The 21,291-nt window shown below is 46.7% G+C and overlaps 1 protein-coding gene across 4 annotated transcripts; it reads left to right on the forward strand.

Moving 5' to 3' along the window:
- Positions 1–371: 371 nt before the first annotated feature.
- On the forward strand, positions 372–20,719 carry tecpr1a (tectonin beta-propeller repeat containing 1a). 4 transcript variants are annotated; one of them, XM_035405555.1, is made up of 26 exons: positions 372–515; positions 2,338–2,570; positions 3,070–3,252; positions 3,580–3,702; positions 4,034–4,156; positions 6,736–6,910; positions 7,491–7,591; positions 7,870–7,971; positions 10,446–10,594; positions 11,323–11,861; positions 12,316–12,461; positions 12,608–12,763; positions 13,176–13,325; positions 13,838–13,995; positions 14,191–14,318; positions 14,415–14,517; positions 14,614–14,710; positions 14,966–15,045; positions 15,232–15,288; positions 15,400–15,574; positions 16,057–16,192; positions 16,784–16,876; positions 17,460–17,566; positions 17,925–18,044; positions 18,371–18,572; positions 18,693–20,719. In XM_035405555.1, exons 2-25 carry the CDS (start codon positions 2,346–2,348, stop codon positions 18,524–18,526), a joined length of 3,582 nt encoding a protein of 1,193 aa, XP_035261446.1. In that variant the 5' UTR covers positions 372–515; positions 2,338–2,345; the 3' UTR covers positions 18,527–18,572; positions 18,693–20,719. The 4 variants fall into 4 exon arrangements, with proteins under 4 accessions (XP_035261446.1, XP_035261445.1, XP_035261448.1 ...); XM_035405554.1 differs by having other exon boundaries at positions 18,371–20,719; XM_035405557.1 differs by lacking the exons at positions 372–515; positions 2,338–2,570; positions 3,070–3,252; positions 3,580–3,702; positions 4,034–4,156 and adding an exon at positions 4,275–4,916 and having other exon boundaries at positions 18,371–20,719.
- Positions 20,720–21,291: the final 572 nt, after the last annotated feature.

Here is a 21,291-nt window from a genome sequence, read left to right on the forward strand (position 1 = left end):
GTTATATAAAAAATTCGCATGTAGTTTTACATTTTTGTTGGACTTTTTGTGAACATTGTAATCAAATGCAAATTATCTCTTATTCTGCTGCATGCTTTTAAATGCTATTATCTGAATTTCTAAAGTAGCCTAGTTATGTATCAGTATTGTTGATGCTAATAGTTTAGCCATAGGTCCACTGATGATAGTGTTAACGATAATCACATTGTTAAAACTGTTTTCATAAAGGAAAGTGGTATTTTATTACTGCGGTAATGTTTCCCTGGAAAATAATGAATACTGAAGCCGGCTTAGAAATGAACGATGACACTTACTTTGTCCAATCAGAGAGGGAGCATCGATTACTTTAGTTCACTGTAGCCAATCCGAGTGAAAGTATCTCGACTTCCGGTCGTGATATAGGAAGAAGTCCGAATGTAAATAGTGAATGTGTTTGACGTAAAGTGTGGGGAAGTAAATAGCCGACTGCACTATTACTTTAATCACTCTTAAACGTGTATGAAAGGGAATCAAAGGTAAGTATTTGGCTCGCAGTAGTGGTAATATGATACGGTGTTTTCATCTGATCATGCGTTAATGTTCTTTTAGCTCGAGGATGAGAACAAGCCAGCTGATGCTTGGTCTTCGAAGCTAGTTAGCCAGCTAGCACCTAACTGCCTGACGGGCTAAGTCGTACAGTAACCTATGTTTTATGATAGATTTTAAATGTATGTTTTTTTTTAATTGTATTATGTCAATCTGATCATGCTGACGTTTTCTTCAGGGCTTATTTTGAATATGTATTTCCCACTTGCGTGCGTCGTTGGGTATTAGCATCTCCTAGAAAACTAGGATAGAGCCTACGAGGCTATTGCCTCGTCAGTCAGCAAGCTAATTGAATAGTTTCAAGTTGCGTGTAACATAGCTGTCTATTTCAGTCATAATCGGACATCTCATGTGAGGGATATAAATGTATCAAAACGTTTTGATCATGTTTTTTTAAATCTTACGGATGCAATATGTGACCTACAATGCAGTGTTTCATTTGAGAGAGTTAGCTACATTTTTGGAATATATACAGCAACACCGTTAATGAAATCGTATTATTAATTTAAAGCGAATTCCGTTCTGATCAGAGAAGTCTGGCAAGAGAAGTCTGTAACTCGATTGTGGGTTTTCGCACTGTTGTGAAGACTCTGGCCAGTATGTTGCTATTAGTATTAGTCTGCTCGATTTCAAGTGGTAAATGGTAACCTTACGCTTCGAAAATGGTGTACATTACATTACATGGTCTTGTTTAAAACCGTTGTTATTGAAGATAGCAATATAATTTACTTTATAATTTACCAATCTACTTATCGATCTAGAGCGATAAACTGATAGATGAATGGCTCGATATCTAAAATCAACTACATACTGTGTCAGCTAGGCCTAATTTATTTTATGCAGTCAACTCAATATTGCATTAAGCACAGATTCTTATTGAATTTGTGCGTGCCATTGCATAAAAATTAAATTACTTTTAGAAATGTGCCAATAGGTTAGGCTTGTAAATAAGGAGTATGCTAAATGGTTCATATGATGAATCATATGAGGTTATGTCATAAGAGAAACAGTGGATACTGGGTAATGTATCTTTTTAAATCATGTTACCAATTCTTTGGACATTTAAAATTGGTGTCTGTAATAATATCTGATGACTGTAAAGCAACACTTAAAATAACATTGGTTCCCTAAGGGGTGTATGATACAATTTCTGCCATTTCTTTACAATATCATTTTTGGACAAGCCTTAATATTCTTGTGGGAACTCCATTTTTATTTGTTTTTAGGCACTAATTTTGCAGAACTGTTGCAAGGCATTTATGCTGCTACCATCATAGTGTGTTTGCAACATAAGCGGTTTGTTTGGAGTTAAGGACACTGCTATGTTTACTGTGCCAGAAAAAATGACATTTGTGAGTAAGTTGTGGTGCCAATATTTTAGAAAGCACATCTCTGTATGGAAGAATGATGGTTTGGTTTACTGTCATTGATTCTCAACAGGAGGTTATTTAGGAAGACCACCACATTGAATCAGCAGTTATGTTGCCTGAGCAGAAGTGAAAGGAAATTTGGCATCAGGTTTTGCAGTCCCCTTAGGGTCTGCATTTACAAACAGGTCTGGCTTCTTTTCTGACGCTAATGTATTTTCAATAAGAACACCATCCCCGGAACAATATTAACTTCAGATTCAGGTTGGGGTAGTCGTCCAGAAAATGTTTATTTAATGAGTGTGAGGGGTATGGTTCGGGCAGAGCTGGCAGGGTGGTGGGTGAGGGCGGAGGGTTCCTGATGCCCGTGCCCTCTCCGCCGCAGGGCACACCATGCCTAGCTCCCTCCTGTGGGCAGTGGACGTGTACGGGAGGGTGTACAGCCTGTCAACCGCGGGTCAGCAGTGGGAGCAGTGCAAGGATGCGCATCTGGAGTTCAAGCGCGTCACGGCCGTGCAGCAGTGCTGCTGGGGCATTGCCTGCGACCACCAGATCTACCTGAACGTCCACGCCAGCGACGTGCCCATTCGCTACCAGGAGGAGACCTACGAGAACCAGGTACTCAAGGCCACAAGTGTCCATGCATGTGCACTGTGTGTCATGTGTTGTGTCATTGAATGTTGTGTCAAGGCATCGTGACTACACACACTGTAGTATGTGAAGAAAGAAGCCGTGGAATATTAACACCTGATGTGCAGGTGTTAATATTCAATGTTAGATATTTGAGTAGCCTACCTGCAGTGAAAACCACTCTATTATATTTAAATTTGCTGACCAATGTTGTGTACATGTATGAACAATTTTGTCATGAGTGCCACTTGAATCTGGTTATTCCAAATTTTGCTAACTATATTTTTTGTAAAACTATACACATATTAGGATTTTCATTTACCAACCTGATAAACTCAAAGGTTTTCTTATTTGGTAATAAACAAATAACAAAATTGTGTATTTGAAATGTATGTCTATGTCTCTGTTAATTGCCATGTTGCATTGAACAAGTTTATTGTTCTTGTGTGTATGTGTTGGCTGCTCTTCACCATCATGTGTCCTACAGCGCTGGAACCCTGTGGATGGATTCTCCGACCGACTGTTGCCGAGCGACCGCTGGCAGTGGAGTGACATGACGGGACTGAAGCACCAGGCCTTTGACAGCTTCCTTTTGCCCTCGGAGAACTGGGAGTGGGAGGCAGACTGGTATGTGGATGAGAACTTTGGAGGAGACCCCACTGAGAAAGGGGTGAGTGTGAACCGGGAGCACGCCCCTGATCGTTTCCATACCGACCGTCTGTCAGAGCTTTTACATCAAGCACATATTTCTGCCATACTGTTTCCTGGGGGAGTGTAAAAACTTAATGTTTAATAGCTTTATGAAGCTATCACTGTTTTTTTGTTTTGTTTTTTGCTTTCTATTACTTCTGAAACGGCAAATAATGAGCAGTATTGACGCCACTTTAGATCACGTGTACAGCTTTATTTCCAATGTAGTAACTTGAGGAACTTTATTGAAATGGTCACTGTTATGTAGCTGCAGTTACCTGCCTCATGTAGATGATGATGTGTTCAGGGCTGGACATATGCAATCGACTTCCCTGCCTATTACACCAAAGACAAGAAGTGGAACTCCTGTGTCCGTCGCAGGCGATGGATTCGGTACAGGAGGTACAAGGCACGGGACTCCTGGGCCAAGGTTTGTGTGCACATGACAGAACCAGTGCCCAAATACAGTGTGATCTGGACCTCATCTGTAACCATGAGTAGCATGACTCCACATTGAAATTCAGGACAAGGCCTGTCTAGAGTATATAATAGATTATACTTACAGTTAGTGTATTTGAACTTTTAATTTATTGCCACTTCCTGCAACAAGTAGCTCAGTCTTAATGTCTGTGTGTTTGTGTGCGCGTGTGTGTGCGTGTGCATGCATGCGTGTGTGTGTGTGTGTGTGTGTGTGCGTGTGCGTGCATGCATGCGTGTGTGTGTGTGCACGTGCGCATGTGTGTGTGTGTGTGTGATCTCAGATCCCCTCAGAGGAAGCCAGACCACTGCCAGATCCCTTCAATGACATCAGCTGTGGAGGCTGGGAGATCAGTGATGAGCCGCAGGGCAGGCTGTCCCTATGGGCTGTGTCACTGCAGGGGAAGGTAGGCTGTCCTTATGGCCTGTGTCTCTGCAGGGGAAGGTAGGCTGTCCTTATGGGCTGTGTCTCTGCAGGGGAAGGTAGGCTGTTCTTATGGGCTGTGTCTCTGCAGGGGAAGGTAGGCTGTCCTTATGAGCTATGTCTCTGCAGGGGAAGGTAGGCTGTCCTTATGGGCTGTGTCTCTGCAGGGGAAGGTAGGCTGTCCCTATGGGCTGTGTCTCTGCAGGGGAAGGTAGGCTGTCCCTATGGGCTGTGTCTCTGCAGGGGAAGGTAGGCTGTCCTTATGGGCTGTGTCTCTGCAGGGGAAGGTAGGCTGTCCCTATGGGCTGTGTCTCTGCAGGGGAAGGTAGGCTGTCCCTATGGGCTGTGTCTCTGCAGGGGAAGGTAGGCTGTTCTTATGGGCTGTGTTTCTGCAGGGGAAGGTAGGCTGTCCTTATGGGCTATGTCTCTGCAGGGGAAGGTAGGCTGTCCCTATGGGCTGTGTCTCTGCAGGGGAAGGTAGGCTGTCCTTATGGGCTGTGTCTCTGCAGGGGAAGGTAGGCTGTCCCTATGGGCTGTGTCTCTGCAGGGGAAGGTAGGCTGTCCCTATGGGCTGTGTCTCTGCAGGGGAAGGTAGGCTGTCCCTATGGGCTGTGTCTCTGCAGGAGAAGGTAGGCTGTCCTTATGGGCTGTGTCTCTGCAGGAGAAGGTAGGCTGTCCCTATGGGCTGTGTCTCTGCAGGGGAAGGTAGGCTGTCCTTATGGGCTGTGTCACTGCAGGGGAAGGTAGGCTGTCCTTATGGGCTGTGTCTCTGCAGGGGAAGGTAGGCTGTTCTTATGGGCTGTGTCTCTGCAGGGGAAGGTAGGCTGTCCTTATGAGCTATGTCTCTGCAGGGGAAGGTAGGCTGTCCTTATGGGCTGTGTCTCTGCAGGGGAAGGTAGGCTGTCCCTATGGGCTGTGTCTCTGCAGGGGAAGGTAGGCTGTCCCTATGGGCTGTGTCTCTGCAGGGGAAGGTAGGCTGTCCTTATGGGCTGTGTCTCTGCAGGGGAAGGTAGGCTGTCCCTATGGGCTGTGTCTCTGCAGGGGAAGGTAGGCTGTCCCTATGGGCTGTGTCTCTGCAGGGGAAGGTAGGCTGTTCTTATGGGCTGTGTTTCTGCAGGGGAAGGTAGGCTGTCCTTATGGGCTATGTCTCTGCAGGGGAAGGTAGGCTGTCCCTATGGGCTGTGTCTCTGCAGGGGAAGGTAGGCTGTCCTTATGGGCTGTGTCTCTGCAGGGGAAGGTAGGCTGTCCCTATGGGCTGTGTCTCTGCAGGGGAAGGTAGGCTGTTTTTATGGGCTGTGTCTCTGCAGGGGAAGGTAGGCTGTCCTTATGGGCTATGTCTCTGCAGGGGAAGGTAGGCTGTCCCTATGGGCTGTGTCTCTGCAGGGGAAGGTAGGCTGTCCTTATGGGCTGTGTCTCTGCAGGGGAAGGTAGGCTGTCCTTATGGGCTGTGTCTCTGCAGGGGAAGGTAGGCCCTCAGTGTGCACCAGGGCTGCTGCTGTACTGCACTGCCTCTCATCTGGCATAGCCTCAACAGGAAATCCTTTTATTAAATACAATATAAATGCCATGGTAACATTGTAATTTTACTTAAGAAGAGTGTTTAGATATCTTATTTAATTCATGCAATATTAGCATTTGGCCACTAGAGTTCAGTGTAACTTCACAGTGGTTCATTGCAGAAATTTCTCTGGTATTCACTCTCATCAATTTACATTTAACAATTATTTTTCTGGGCACTTTAACGTAATATTGAAAAAAAGGATAAGTAATTTAATCCAGTGACTTCAGAAAGGAACACTGGGTGCCATGAACAAAAATAACTAAAATGTGGGAAATGGTAAATTAAGATTATCTCTCAGTTGTTCTCTCAAATATACTTAACTATTTGGTAATTTGCCGATAAAAAGGCTGAGCCCTTTGTTAATAAACAGAGTGGAGCAATGCACCATGGGACTGCTGGTCCTCTTTTGGAATGGACATTAACTCATGTTGGTATCCAAGGATGTGGTTTTTGTGTTTTTTAAAATTAATTTTTTGGAATTTCACTCAGTTCTTACTCAAAACTAATCAGTCTTTAAAATGACAGCCCATTAGTAATTCTGAAGCTGTAGCCAAAGAGAGTGAGATTATTAGTTTGTCATTCTCGGCATTTATAATTCATGCTTTGTCCAGTGGTTTAGTTTAAACTGCTAGGCCAACATCTACAGTGAGGTTTATTCATTGTAAAAGTTAAATGTGTCACATGAGAGCTGAAAAAACATTTTCCTCTTACCAAAACTGTAAATGAGAAGTGAAATTTACCCAGGAATGAACAGATTTATTGGTTACATTCTCATCACATCTTAAAGAAGCCTACTTAAGTTTTAACCAGTGTGGTGTAGCACTGTCTGATTGAGTCTTCTTGTCCAGTCTGATTGTTTATTTTTTTTAAAAGGAATAATCATGCAGTCCCAACACACTAACTTGTTACTCTGCTTAGTTTCCCTTTAAGTCACTTGTGAACACAGTTGCTCTTGACCAGTTGTGCAGTTGCAGAGCAGGCTGTTGTGTGTTTTGCCCCAGGTGTGGTTCAGAGACGGTATTCACCACCAGAACCCGGAGGGCTCGGGCTGGGAGGAGGTGCAGGTCCCGGGGGAGGTGGTGCAGATCAGCTGTGGGCCCGGGGATCTGGTGTGGGCTGTGCTCTGGGAGGGGCAGCTGCTGGTCAGGGAGGGCATCGGCAGGGACTGCCCCAAAGGTCAGAGTCAGCCCCTTTACCCTTCTCACACGCAGCGCAAGCTGTTGCACAGGAAACCACAGCTGTACGTTTCCTGTGTGAGGACTGTAAGTGTCCCTCTCTACTTGGGGTTGCCAGGCTAATTTCAAAATCCTCACTACACTGTGACATCTTATGTCTGAAAAATAATCAAATGCAGCACCATGACACAGCCCTTTTAAAAGCCAATGTAAGTTCCCTTAAAAATGCTCACAAAAAGTTAAAAGGCCAGCTAGCTTTCCAAGGCTAAATGAGCGGGCGAAACCAGACAGTTCAGTCAATTTGTGTGGGGAAAAAAACCTTGCTCACTGCTTTGCTCCCTGGTTTGGCTACAGCAGCATATTTCAATACGCATTTCTCTCGGGTAGCTCTGAAATGTTAATGCTAGCAGCACTCACCACACATTATTTCCATGAGATGAACATGTTTTATTCAGACCTAGGTTGAGCGACGCTTTCCGTTTTGTCATTTTGATTTGGCACGCAGTGTCAAGTGGGAGAGCGGCGCTCTTTTTAGTGCTCGTAGCAGAGTGCGGTGTGTGACAGTAGCCCTGTGACCGCAGGGTCCTCCTGGGTGGTGGTGGAGTCTCCGAGCTCTGAGGTCGGTGCCATCCATGTGGCTGTGGGCATCAACGTGGTGTGGGCGGTCACCAAGGACCACAAAGTGAGAAACCATTCATGACCATTTCCATTTATATCACGGATTCCTGCATCCCCGCTCATGCACTCTTCATTGTCCGTTATTCATGCAACTTGAAGTGAAGTACATCTCAGAGTTAGTGTGCGCCAACATGTCAGCCATGTTATATTCTTCTTGTGCAGTAACATGATCCTTTTTTCTGCGGGAGCTAGATTAAATATTTAAGGAAAGGTGATTAATTCTATGAAAAGGCTTTCAAACCAAATGATGGTGCTGATGGTGTCTTCCCCTGTGCATTCTAGGTGTGGTTCAGGCGGGGCATAAACTCCCATAATCCTTGTGGCTCCGGCTGGATTGGCATGGTGGGGGAGATGGTCATGATCAACGTGGGGCTCAACGATCAGGTGAGAGACCGGGGATTTGTGCACCTTCCTCTCGCGCCGCCAGCGTAGCGACACTGCACCCAGCAGCACTGGCCTCCCGTTTCCTGGGTTGGGCTGCCAGGATTCCGTGCGTTTTCATTGTGTTTTGTGCTGATAGTGAACAACACTTAGGGTAGCACCATATGCACCATAAGTGCAGCGATTTCTTCAGGCTAAAAGTTAGTTTGTATAAAGTTAGTATACTGTGCAGTGAAGAGACTCAGACACTGCTGGGTCTGCTTAGCCCAGCCCACACCACTACACCACCGCTACTGATACTTACTGATACTGTCACTCACTTTTTTCTCAGAGGATTGCTTTACATATTTCATCATAAGATCATTTAATGGTGGTCTCAGTATTTTTGGGCGGTGCATATAGTCATCCGTTGTGTAGTGTTATGCAGATAGAACTGACATAAAGAGAAATCAGCTGTGTACCAGAGAATACGCTGACAGTTTGCATATCATCACACAGCTCATCCCAGTGCTGTGATGCATGCAGGGTGTCCTTGCCCTGGATGGGTTCAGTAATCTCTCATGTAAAAGAAGCCTTGAGAAGAACCCTCTCTGATTGGTAGAATAACCCTAATGGGCTGCAGCACCTGGCTCCTAGTGCTGTAGTGAACTCAGAGTGTAAAAGTTGCTTTAAAATGTGTTTCTGCGGGTGAGAAGCCGCTTTGGAATCGATGCAGTCAGGAGCCGGTGTAGCGGGGAGTGCCGCTAGCGCTTGCGGCTTTTGGAGGCGTGCCTGGTTAGACTCCCAGTGCCTGGCAGCAGCCAGCTCCTTCCGCTCTCTGGCTCCATGTCTGTGCCGTTCTAATCTGCTCCTCCTGGCACACGCACCCCTGGCAGAATCACATTACCCGCGGTGAGTATTTCTGAGGGGCTCCGGTGCTGAGTCTCAGGCTGGAGTTGCAAGCGCTGCAAACCAACCCGCCCCCCAACCCCCCCCCCCCCCCCCCCCCCCCCCCCAGCTCTGCCCCTGCTGAAACACGAGCCCCTGCCGCGGTGACCGCCAGTCAGCAGCCCCGCTCGCTCTCCCAGCCTAATATATACCAGCGCCCTGGGCTCCCCAATACCATATAGGACCCTGCAACCCGACTCTGCCCAGTGTGAGTCACCCTCAGGCGGCTCTCACAGTCAGCGCCGTGCTTCGCTGGAGGACCGTCTAGCCCCCGCTCCTTCAACAATAGCGTTACCGTGCAGTGTGTGCACTGTGCTGCACAACCACAGAATATGACAAACTGAGATTTTAAATGGTCATAGAAGGCTGCATGCTGAATGGTCATATGTTGCTCTGATACAAGAAGCAAAGTTAGAAATAAGTTAAGTGATAAGGCCTTTGAACAGTGGAAAAGAGAGGTGTGTGTTTCAAATGAATTTCCATGGGAAAAAATGAGCAGAGTGATAGAAGCTGCACTGTGCAGGTAAACCAGTTCAGTTAGTCCCTGTAGGGACAGTGATCCCCTGTTGATGTCAGGTACAGTTTATGAGTGCTGCAGCGGTGCAGTGCAGGCAAGTTGTGGAAGCTGTGAGCTAATGCAGCTACAGCAGCTAAAGCAGGCTCCATGTGTCCCGGTGATGACATGTACAGCAGCAGGCTGGAGGTGGGTCACTGTACACTCCAAGAGAGAAACGAGGGAGGATGACATTGGGAATGGTTCCAAGACTATGGGGATAACAATAATAATATTGATAATAGTAATAACAGAGAACTATTTTACAAAAATAAGTATAATAGAGAACATCTTTGTGATGGATTGGCAGGCTCTCTGTTTGACTGCCCAGATGCAGACAGTAAACACAAGCTACTTCTGTGTAGTTGTTAATACAGATGTATGTTGCTCCAGCCTTACATACAGCACTAACAAATCAAATTTGAATACTTTATTTCACTGTCTATGGGAATGTCCTGTTGTTCAGGGATTCTGGAAAGATGTGATAGGTGTGATAGATTGGCAATCTCAGGCAATGAGGAGACAGCTGTGTTTAAACCTCATGCTTTGTGTTCCTGGAATGTGTGAACTACTGTTTCTAATGACCATAAAAATAAAGTTACTTTCAGTTTACTCAAGGAAAAACTCTGAATCACCTTACTCTGGAAACATACTGGCAGGCCCTGTCCTGAACTATGAATTACAGAATTATCCAGCTCTCTGTCTATTGGAAAACTCAAGTACATTGTTAAGACCTGCAACCTTTTATGAGTGAATGAGTTCACACCTGATGAAGCTCATTCAAAGTGAAGTACTGTACTCATCTTGTGTCTGATATGAATTAAAAATTAATCTAGATGGTAGGAGAGAAATGTTTATCTCTGTATTAAATGACCAGCTATGAAGCAGTGTCAGCTTTGGGGTTAATGAGCGTAATTTGTGGAGTGGGACTGAAGTAAATGCACTGTGGATTAGCAGTGCTGTCGACCCGGGCTCAAGTGCTGCTCCTGTGCCTCAGGTCTGGGGGATCAGCCGCGAGGATCGGGCGGTGTATTTCCGGCAGGGCGTGACGGCCAGCGAGCTGAGCGGGAAGGCCTGGAGGGCGGTGTCCGTGCCCCGAGACGGAGACCGCTCCCATTCCAGCGCCAGCACCAGCAGCCTGCCCAGGTTAGCCTCCAGGGGGATGAGGGTAATGGAAAAATAGCACAGCGGCGTGCCTTATCATCAGCACCGAATTGAGATCTGCATCTGAACTCCTGACCTGCTAAAAATCACGGCCCCGTTTCCAGCAGATGGCAGTGCAAACGGGTTTTGTTTATATGCCTACGTACATTCTTTAATGGTTTCTGCTATTATCAAAGTGCTGCCATTTCATATGTTTCTATTTCTGGTTTCACTCACAGTGCTGGTGTTTCATGCGTTTCTCTTTCCTGTCTCACTCGCAGTGCTGGTGTTTCATGTGTTTCTCTTTCCTGTCTCACTCACAGTGCTGGTGTTTCATGCGTTTCTCTTTCCTGTCTCACTCGCAGTGCTGGTGTTTCATGCGTTTCTCTTTCCTGTCTCACTCGCAGTGCTGGTGTCTCATGTGTTTCTCTTTCCTGTCTCACTCGCAGTGCTGGTGTTTCATGCGTTTCTCTTTCCTGTCTCACTCGCAGTGCTGGTGTTTCATGTGTTTCTCTTTCCTGTCTCACTCGCAGTGCTGGTGTTTCATGCGTTTCTCTTTCCTGTCTCACTCGCAGTGCTGGTGTTTCATGCGTTTCTCTTTCCTGTCTGACTCACAGTGCTGGTGTCTCATGTGTTTCTCTTTCCTGTCTCACAGTGCTGGTGTCTCATGTGTTTCTCTTTCCTGTCTCCCAGTGCTGGTGTCTCATGTGTTTCTCTTTCCTGTCTCACAGTGCTGGCTGTTTCTTCAGCGGGGAGGTGAGAGTGCAGTCTCAGGGCTCAGTGCTGAGTGACGGGGACCCGGAAGCAGAGAAGGTGGTGGATGGCGGTCCCACCTCCCCCAAGCCGGAGGATCCCCCCAAACCGCGCATCCCCAAGGTGACCAGCGACAGTTTCATTTCCGAGCTGGTGTCCGACCGCGAGAGCCAGCTGGGCAGGCGCGACGGAGCCGCCACCGTGGCCTCCATCCAGGAGGAGGAGCAGGGAGGGGAGCAGGAGGGCACAGCTCCCCCGGCCCTGGTGCTGTCGCCCAGCCAGCCTGCCGCCCAGGGCCCCCAGTGGAGCAACGTGGACCTGGAGGAGGCGCAGACCCACCTGGCCGTGGGCCCGGCCTCCGACACGGCCGAGACCGCCAGCCTGTCCTCTGTGGCCACCTACAACCTGGGGCTGGAGGACCCGTACGGCTCGGACGAGCACCCGCTCTGGGCCTGGGTCAGCGGCGGCGGCTGCACCGTGGACTCCCACTCACAGCTCAACTGGTTCATCACCGCAGGTGAGCTTCAGGCCTCCAATGACTCACTACACAGAGATATGGGTCTGTCCTTATTTAAGCCACTGACAGTTACTCACTGCAAAACACCAGCTGGTAAGCTAAAGATTATATAAATCAGTAGTATTAAGCAGGGTGTGTTCTGACTGCTTGTGGTTAATTACATCAATTCCTATGTACCAACGCTATATACCAGCACTTCCAAAACTGTGGGTCCTGGGAGAATTGAGAGGTCATGAGATGACAAAAAAATATAACTTACTACGCTTTCCATTGACATTGGCACTTGTAAAATTGAGCAGTATTTACAGTAAAGTTGTTTTGATATGTGATAACAGTTGCTATTACGTATCTCGCATTTTAACAAAGTGTGATTCACTCAAAATAGCACAGGTTTGGAAGTGACTGTGCCTCATCATTAGATAGTGCTGAAGCTCTTTCCGTGTCTGTTCCATAGGTATTTCCTCGTCTGCGCAGTCCATGTCTCTGTCCATCACTCCTGCGCAGACAGCCGCCTGGCGCAAGCAGATATTCGAGCAGCTCAGCGAGAGGTCTAAGAGGGAGATGGAGAACTTCAGGCACTATGAGCAAGCCATCGAGCAGGTAGCTAGCAGCGCTAACAGACTGGTCATCAGCGAGGTTGCATTGTTGATGCTGTTGCTGATATGGGATCAGTGTGTGGGTGCTGCAGCTGGTGCAGTTGTTCGCAGGGTGCACTGACGGTTTGTGCCCGCCTCTGTTCTCCACAGTCGGTGTGGGTGAAGAAGGGCACCATGCAGTGGTGGAGAGACTGGAAACCGCACAAGTGGGTGGACGTTCGCTTTGCGCTGGAGCAGTTCTCTGGCACCGATGGCAACAAAGATGGCATCCTCTTCATCTACTACACTTTCAATGAGGAGAAGAAGGTGATAGTGTGACTCTGTACAGAGAGTCTTTATCACTTTGTTGTACCTGCGCAACTGTTAGAAAACATTTCTCATGTCTGGATTTATGGTTTGGTTTTGTGGGGGGTAGAGAGTCATTCTTGGTGTGCATCTTCCTTTATGACCGGTATAAGCTGGAAGTTGAAATTATGCTCTTTGACATTTAACTACTGTCTAAATAGACCTGATGTGTTTTGTTTGGAAGACAAGTCAAGTAAAACACTCGGTTAGCCACAAATGGCCTGTAAACATCTTTAGGTGTTTGTGTGACACATAAATAGTCTTCAATGGGTCAGTCTCATTAAATGAAGGCTCTGTTTCACCCTTGTTTGTGCCTCTCTCTCTCTCTCTCTCTCTCTCTCTCTCTCTCTCTCTCCTTGCTGTCTTCTGACAGTACCTCCATGCGTTTGTCAATGAGGTGACCATCCTGGTTCCAGTGCTCAATGACACTAAGCACACCTTCGCCATCTATACCGCCGAGAGGACTAAGCAGAGGTGGCCGATCCGCCTGGCAGCTCCGACAGAGCTGGAGATGCACGACTGGGTCAGTCTGCTGTCACATTCTTCAGAGCTACATTGTCTTTGGCTGCAGTAATATGCATGCCTATTGAATGTTGGTACTGTTAAACAAAGAGAAGTATTTTTGTGCACAAACGACTATGTGGCAGCTCTGTCTAGAAATGTTATTTTTGAAAGACTATATGTGAAAGTGAACCACCAATATTCAACTAAAGAAACAAGAAAGGTGCTGTCCACAGACTAGTGTGCAACTACCTGGCTCCACACAGCTATAGTGAGAATGGTTTACCTCTTTCTGCATGTTTTTCTGTAATTTTGGCCTCATGGTTAAAGCCATGACAGTTGAGCTGTCTGAATCAGAAGCAGGCTGCAGAGTAACGGGATGTTTTGCAGTGACAGGAGGGTTTGTAGTGAAAGTGTAACAGGATGGTTTGCAGTGGAAGTGTAATGGAGGGTGGTTAGCGCAGTGAGTGCTGTGTCTGTAATGGTGATTCTGTAACGCGCCGCTGTGCTCTTGGCGCTCTCTGCTCCCTGCAGCTGGCCCTGCTCAGCGTATCCTGCTGTGACTCCAGAGGGATTCAGGGCCCCCCCTCCAAACAGGCCATCTGGTCTGTCACCTGCAAAGGGGACATCTTCGTCAGCGAGCCCTCGCCCAGCCTGGAGGCCTCGCCGTACCCCATGCCCTGCGACCAGATGTAAGCGTGCCCCAGCCCGCGCCCTGACACGCTAGCGCTAGCCCCGGCCCGCGCCCTGACGCGCTAGCCCCAGCCCGTGCTCACCACCGAGGGCCGCCGCATTTCGTCTTGTTTCACTCTGTTTCACCGCATTTCAGTAGACTTGTGTTTCCTCACCTTTCTCTCGTCCCGCTCCTGTCCCACTCTGTGGCTCAGGTTCTGGCGGCAGATCGGGGGCCACCTGCGCACCGTGGAGTGTAACAGCCTGGGCGTGGTGTGGGGGATCGGGTACGACCACACGGCATGGGCCTACACCGGGGGCTACGGAGGAGGCTTCTTCCAGGGTAAACCCCTTTAATTCTGTATGCTTGCCTTGTGCCCATTCTACAAGACCAGAGCTACCAGAGCTTAAACCATACATAAAAACCTCTTGTGTGCAGGGCTGGCCAGCAGCACAGACAACATCTACACACAGACCGATGTGAAGAGCGTCTATATCTATGAGAATCAGCGCTGGAATCCAGTCACAGGATACACCAACAGGTACTGGCCTAGCAGACAACGTTTCCCAGCGTTTAGCAGTGTGAGCCCAGCCCCCTGATTGACAGTTAGACTGACTGCTGCCTCTGCTCCCTGCAGAGGCCTGCCCACTGACCGCTACATGTGGAGCGATGCCTCGGGCCTGCAGGAGTGCACTAAAACCAACACAAAGCCACCCTCGCCACACTGGACCTGGGTCAGTATCTCCACACTGAAGCCTGCAGAGAAAGCAGAGTCATTCCATGTGAACTGAGGGTCTGGGGTTTTTATATGTCTCAGACATGTGGAACATGCATGGTTTTGATAGAGTAGAAAGTGGATTTTTTTACCAGTTGCGTATTTGTTATTCAGTGGAGGCTTTTGTGAATGATCCCACTTGCTCTAAGATAGGAATTCTCAAAGACAGTGGGTCGCTGTCTAAGCTCCGCCCCCTCGCTGTTCTCCTCGACAGGTGTCGGACTGGACTATTGACTACAGTGTCTCTGGAGGGACAGACAGAGAAGGCTGGCAGTATGCTGGTGACTTCCCAGCGTACGTCTAACCTTGACTAAATATCTATTGTCCCTTTGATTAACTAGGGTAGTACAGTGGCATCATGTCTGCTAAATAATAGCTCCTTCAGGTACACTGGGTCAATGTAATGATTGTGTTTTTATTTACGTTTTACTTGGCTGCGGTAATAATTTGAGTTTTGTTTCTTGCACACTTGTCCTGCAGGACTTATCACGGCAATAAGACCTTGAAGGACTTTGTGCGACGCAGGCGCTGGGCCAGGTACTGAGATGAATGCTTATTGGTTCCCTGTCCTGTCCGTTTCACTAGACTCACACTGCTGCTAAAGCCCATTGGTCCTGTTTCTGCCTCTGGCTTCTTTCCGCCCTCCAGGAAATGTAAACTCACAACAACGGGCCCATGGCAGGAAGTCCCACCCATCCCGCTTTCTGATGTCACTCTCCTGCCCTGTATGGCTCAGGCCGAGCTGGAGTACGTGCCACTCTGGGCCATCAGCAACAAGGGGGACGTCCTGTGTCGCCTCGAAGTCACCACGAAGACCCCAGCCGTGAGAACACCCTCCGCCTCGCACCTCCTCTGTCTCGACCACGCTTAAGCTAGTAACATACCTGAATTTTATTGCACTGCTTATACGCGAAGTGGTGAGAGTGACAGTGTTTATGTACTCATCTAATTGCTTTTTGTCTGACGGGAGGTTTAAAAGGTATATCCACTAGGGGGCAGATCAGGGCCGGAATACGTTGACAGCTTTACTTCCATTTCTGAACAACAGCAAAAAACATGGCAGCAGTGGAGGGTGTATACTGCCCCCGTGGCTTCCGCGGGTACTACTCTTTGCAGACGTGTAGCGTTAATTTTTGAAGACGTGCACAAAGAACGCCCTGAACGACCGCAGGATGCGTGTGCTTTCGCGTAATTTAACTCAAATGTGTTTCCGGCCTTAGCCATCACAGATGTGATGTCAGAGCAGTCATGTGACCTGGGGGCTCCTGCCCTGCTGAGGTGGTCTGGCGGTGTTTGTGCTTGCAGGGGACGTCCTGGCTGCACGTGGGCACGGACCAGCCCTTTAAATCCATCTCCATCGGGGGCGCTCACCAGGTGTGGGCCATCGCCAGGGACGGCTCTGCCTTCTACCGGGGATCGGTGTCCGCCCAGAACCCGGCAGGTGAGCGGGGTCCCGCCGCGCAGAGAGGAGCTAACCGCCAAGCCCTACACAGCCTTAGGGCTTCCCCTGTGAGCACAGGTCCCCGGGCACAGGGGAGCCCAGCTTAATCCAGCTGGGCTAGGACCAGCCTTTAAAAGACTCCATGCAGTGCGTCCAGCTAAGGCCAAATCCTGATCATTCCAGTGCAAACTCATGATGCCACAATTGACCATCATGTCTCCCAGGGAGGGAGGGTTGGAGTGAGCAGGGTAGGAGGAAGTTATGCAGTCCTTTTGGAAGATTCAAATGCTTCTGAGAACAAGCACTATTGTATGTGTTCCTGAAAAGACGGAAGGATGTTTTCACCATCGGAGTACAGTGCTACGGTGACCGTTTAATAATGGGGGTACAGGAGTTACGATGATCTTTCTGCTCAGCCATGTCATTTCTAAAGGAGCCTGAGAAAGTTGCATGGAATTCACTGGCGTCTCAGGCCAGTCATGTGTCCAGTGTAAGGAGGCCATGATTCACAGGAGCTCACCTTGGTGTTTGCAGCTTTCAGCAGCAGCCCCTGTTTCCACCTGATTAATGATGTCACATCCTGTCTTCCAGGCGACTGCTGGTATCACATCCCCTCACCACCCGGCCAGAAGCTCAAACAGGTCTCTGTGGGAAGGACGTCTGTTTACACAGTGGATGAAAACGGTACCCTCAGATATCAGCTAAATTATTCATTTAACCATTACTGGTTCCCTCAGTCAGGATTCCTGCTTTCTTTAGTCACAGCATGTTTTCATGTGTCTTCAGGGGCCAATATATCAAAGGTATCAAGGTGCGTTGTTTTAAAAATCTAGTTTTCTGAAGACTCGAGAATATTGCATATGCTGCTTCTTCTTCTAGACTGATTATTTAATGTGGAACTCTGAAATTCATCTCTGAGGTTTAACTGTTGTAACAATTAAAATATGACATGAAGCAAAGGGCGGGCATATGTTACACGATTTTCTCCCGGGTTAGTTTGGATGCCCTCTCACACTGCACGAGGTTCAGATTGTGACCACCGATTGGATGATGGCATGGACGATACGAGCTCCCAACCAGATCAGAATATTACATTACATTGCTTTTAATTGGCAGACACTTTTATCCAAAGCGTCATACAATAAATGTATACCAAAGCTCATTGGATCAAAACACATAGGTGGTGTACCTACATGACCACTTCCTCTCTCTTTCTGAGCGTGTGTTCTTATGTACTCTCACCCTCTCTCTCTCACTCTGTGTTCAGGTAACCTGTGGTACAGACAGGGCCTCACACCCAGCTACCCACAGGGCTCTACGTGGGACCACATCTCCAACAACGTACGCAAAGTATCTGCTGGGCCCCTGGACCAGGTCTGGAGCACTTTACCCACTTCATCAAATCACATGGATAACATAGTGGTGATAGGAGAGTGTCATTCATGAATCCCATGAGCGCTTGAGCTACTGTGAGCTGGCATGCATTTCTTTGAACCAATCAAATTATTTTCATAATTAGAACGAAAGGATTGGTTCAAGTCATTGTGCTACTGATAGTATATGATAGCCCCACCCATTTTGGGTTTCATGGAGCCTCATTCTTCCATGACCAAAATAAAGTATTTTACTGTAAAAAATATATATATATATACACATTCATGTAAATTGTGTTGGAGCTTCTGGCTGCCTGTTAGAACTCACTAGTACTGCCTGACCCTGGTGTTTTTCCCAGGTGTGGATCATAGCAGATAAGGTGCAGGGCAGTCACAGCCTGAGCTGTGGGACAGTGTGTCACCGCCTCGGAGTGCAGCCCATGGAACCCAAGGGCCAGTCCTGGGACTACGGCATTGGGGTACGTTGCCTCACTTCTGAGGTCCGGCCTGAAAATCACTCATTAAATAAACTGCTACCACATTGTTAAAGATGCATGCATTTCTGCTATTCAGTTGTGGCCCATGTTATAAAGAGCTAGTGAAAACTGGCTGTGTTCGTGTGCATGTGCGTGCATGTGTGTGTGTGCGCGTGCGCGTGCATGTGTATGTGTGTGTGTGTGTGTGTGCGCGTGCATGTGTATGTGTGTGTGTGTGTGTACATGTGTGTGTGTGTGTGTACATGTGTGTATGTACGCGTATGCATGTGTATGTGTGCGCATCTGTACGTGTGTTTCTCCGGTTGCAGGGAGGCTGGGACCACATCACTGTGAGGGGGAACTCTCTGGAGCCCACACGCTTCAGCATGGCCGCCCTGGCCGAGAGCTCCGCCCCCCGCCCCGCCCCCCGCAGCCCGCTCACCGTCAGGAACCTGGAGATGAATGGAAACGCTGTGCGGTGTTAGATCCCCCCATTCTCTCCACTGTAGCTCACCCCCCAGCCTTTTCAAGGTAACCCCCCTCCCTGTTCATGACATCACTACGTCCCTCAATTCCTGCTGACTCACTGTTGCCCTTGATTCTGTATCCTTGTTTTTCTCATTTCCTTTTTTCTCTCCATTGTCTCTTCAGTCCAGTCAGTTTTCTACTTTCCCGTCATCATCTCCCCCCATCTGTTTTGAGACACTTCGAAATCTTCTGTTTTCATGGTTGTAGTTTTTTTTTGTATTCCCTGATAGATTACTAGAGTTACTTTTAAAATGTTGTGTTGTCACATATTTTGATGTTGTGAAGTCACTTTTTATGTTTGGTCTTACGTTTTCTGTTAATTTATTGACTTTTGTGTGTGGTTACTGCTGTCATTTATTAATGTAGTTTCTTTTTTTTCTTTGAGTCGTGAGGTATTTTAATGCAATACAAATTATTGCAACACCTCAAATCTCTATAAGAACATAAATCTAGAGCCGGCTACCCAAACACTATGAACATCTCCCTGAGCATCACACATGACCAGCGTATGATCATCTCTCTGTTTCGCGAGCTCACTTCCTTTGTGACCTCAAACGCATTATTTAGAGTCATGTCCACATACTAGTTTGCTGATGACTGTTTGGGGATGCAGAGTGTGTTCTGTGTGACGTGGAGCTTCTCTAACGCAGTGTTTAAATGAAGTGAGAAAGCACAGCAGGAGTGTTGCTCAGTGCCGTGGATGCACACCAAGCCCTGAGTTACTGCGCGAGGCGAGAGTAGCCAGGCCTGGCCTTGGAGTACCACTGATTTTTTCCCCCAGATCTTTGCTCCAGCAGAACCCATAACTACATATTAATCATTGGGTTTGATGCAGGGCCGTGATTCAGCGCTGGAGGTATCTGTGTCTCGCCATTCAGAATCAGAATGTTCAAGCTCAGATTTTGAATGATCAATCAAACTGTGCAATCAAGCTCAAAATCATAAAGATCTGTGGCGCTGCAGGACCAGGCCTGCCTACCCTTGATATAAAGAATGTAAAGCACGGCCTTCATTCCTGCCTGAAGGTTTACTGTGAGAGCCGTGAATGCCAGTTGCTGGCGACGGGTATCTTTTTTTTTTTGTACTAGGCCTGCTAAAGTTGGAGGGAACCTATTATAGTGGATAATGAAAACTGCAATGCATCAAAACCATTTGTGTGCAGCAATGGAGAATCTTTTGTTAGGAGTGGAATATATTTTGCTGAACTTTCCTTTGCTGGTTTGTACTTGATGAATTAGCCACCATAAGCACATGGACGTTTTCTCTGTCGGTGGTCACATTCATAGATTTATCAAACTCTAATGTGACTGTCAAAGCCATTTATTGTTTTGACAGGTGATATGCACAGTATAAGGTGGAGAAGAATTGGTGGTGGAAAGGTTAGATTTTTTCAATGGTTGTTCTAGTGAAGCTTAAATGCAAATCGGTTTCTTTCTCAGGAAAACATAACACCCCAAATCTCTCTGTCTGCATGTCACTGTACTGTATTTGTTATTTTAACATAACTGAAAAGGCTCTAAAGGTGTTGTGTTTATTAAAAAGGAAATCTGTATGTTTGGCAGTTAAAATATGTATATAATATTGTTTACCCATTCCTGAAATGAAAGAAAAATATTGATTTTTTTAAAGCACTTTGAGGTTTTCACTGATGGTGAGTGATGGTGTGGAGCAGAACTGTGTACTTTAGACATGATATCATGATAAAAGATTATTACCCGTACTCTTCCTGTTCCAAACTTCTGGGTCAGTTTAAGTTTGCTTATGTTCCAGAACGTTCCAGAAAGTTGTCTCGTTTTTGTATAAATAGCACCATGCTACTGATACCACCAATACAAGCATTTTGTATTTAATGCAAAAAGCTCCCTATAGGCTGAAATATCTCTGCCCACGTTTAAATGAGATTTATTGTTCTCACGTCATTATACTGTATACCTATAGGCATTCCAGTCTGAAATGTTTGTTTTAAGATGGTCTTTTAAATATTAAAATCTTTTAAAGATTATTTAACTTATTTTATTGACCATATATGTATTAGACAGTGAAAACCTGGCATACTGGTACTGTACACCAGACTATTAGAATGTGTTGTGTATATTTCTTCCCAGTGTTTGCATGGTCGGTGTCTTCTCAATAAATGTGTTTTATTGATATTCTTTTATTGTTTCTATGTTATATGTATGTCGGTATGTCTGTGCTTTCAGTGTACTACCCGTGTGTCAAAATGACTTGCATCAGATGCAACTCTTCTTTCTGAATTAAGTAAAAGCTAAAAAATAAAAATAAAAAAAACCTTACTGCAGGTATATTGAACACAGCAACTTTTTTCAACAGTTTTTCAGTGAAGCTGTTGGCGTCCCACACAATGTGTGTGGTTCGGATTGCTATGGAGTGCTTTATTAGATTAGAAACTGAAAGGGCTTGAAACGTAGACATACCTAGCAGAAATATTTTAGAGCAATAGTCACATGTCAAGAAACAACATTATATACAGTTAAATGCTAGAAATACTAGATAGATATTTCTTATGTAATCAATTTTAGTGAATAATATTGTACTTATTACCTATTACTCAAGGTAGAAATTCACAAATACACCAGTGTAGTGTGGAAATAAAGCAAAATGCTGTGGACCTACATGGTACTGTAAGCATCCCAAATCTTTCTTAACAGCTGAAATAACTTTTGAAAGTACTAACTATCCTTTATAATTCCTTGAACACTGC

The sequence above is a fragment of the Anguilla anguilla genome, chromosome 2, assembly GCF_013347855.1.
Source record: "Anguilla anguilla isolate fAngAng1 chromosome 2, fAngAng1.pri, whole genome shotgun sequence".
Classification (NCBI taxonomy): Eukaryota; Metazoa; Chordata; class Actinopteri; order Anguilliformes; family Anguillidae; genus Anguilla; species Anguilla anguilla.

Bases quoted from the DNA above. Each gene is read 5' to 3' on its own strand.
- tecpr1a (XM_035405554.1), top strand. From the start codon at position 2,346: ATGCCTAGCTCCCTCCTGTGGGCAGTGGACGTGTACGGGAGGGTGTAC. The intron at 3,253-3,579 runs GTGAGTGTGAAC...TGATGTGTTCAG, and splicing joins GAGACCCCACTGAGAAAGGG to GGCTGGACATATGCAATCGA. The intron at 16,193-16,783 runs GTGAGCGGGGTC...CCTGTCTTCCAG, and splicing joins GTCCGCCCAGAACCCGGCAG to GCGACTGCTGGTATCACATC.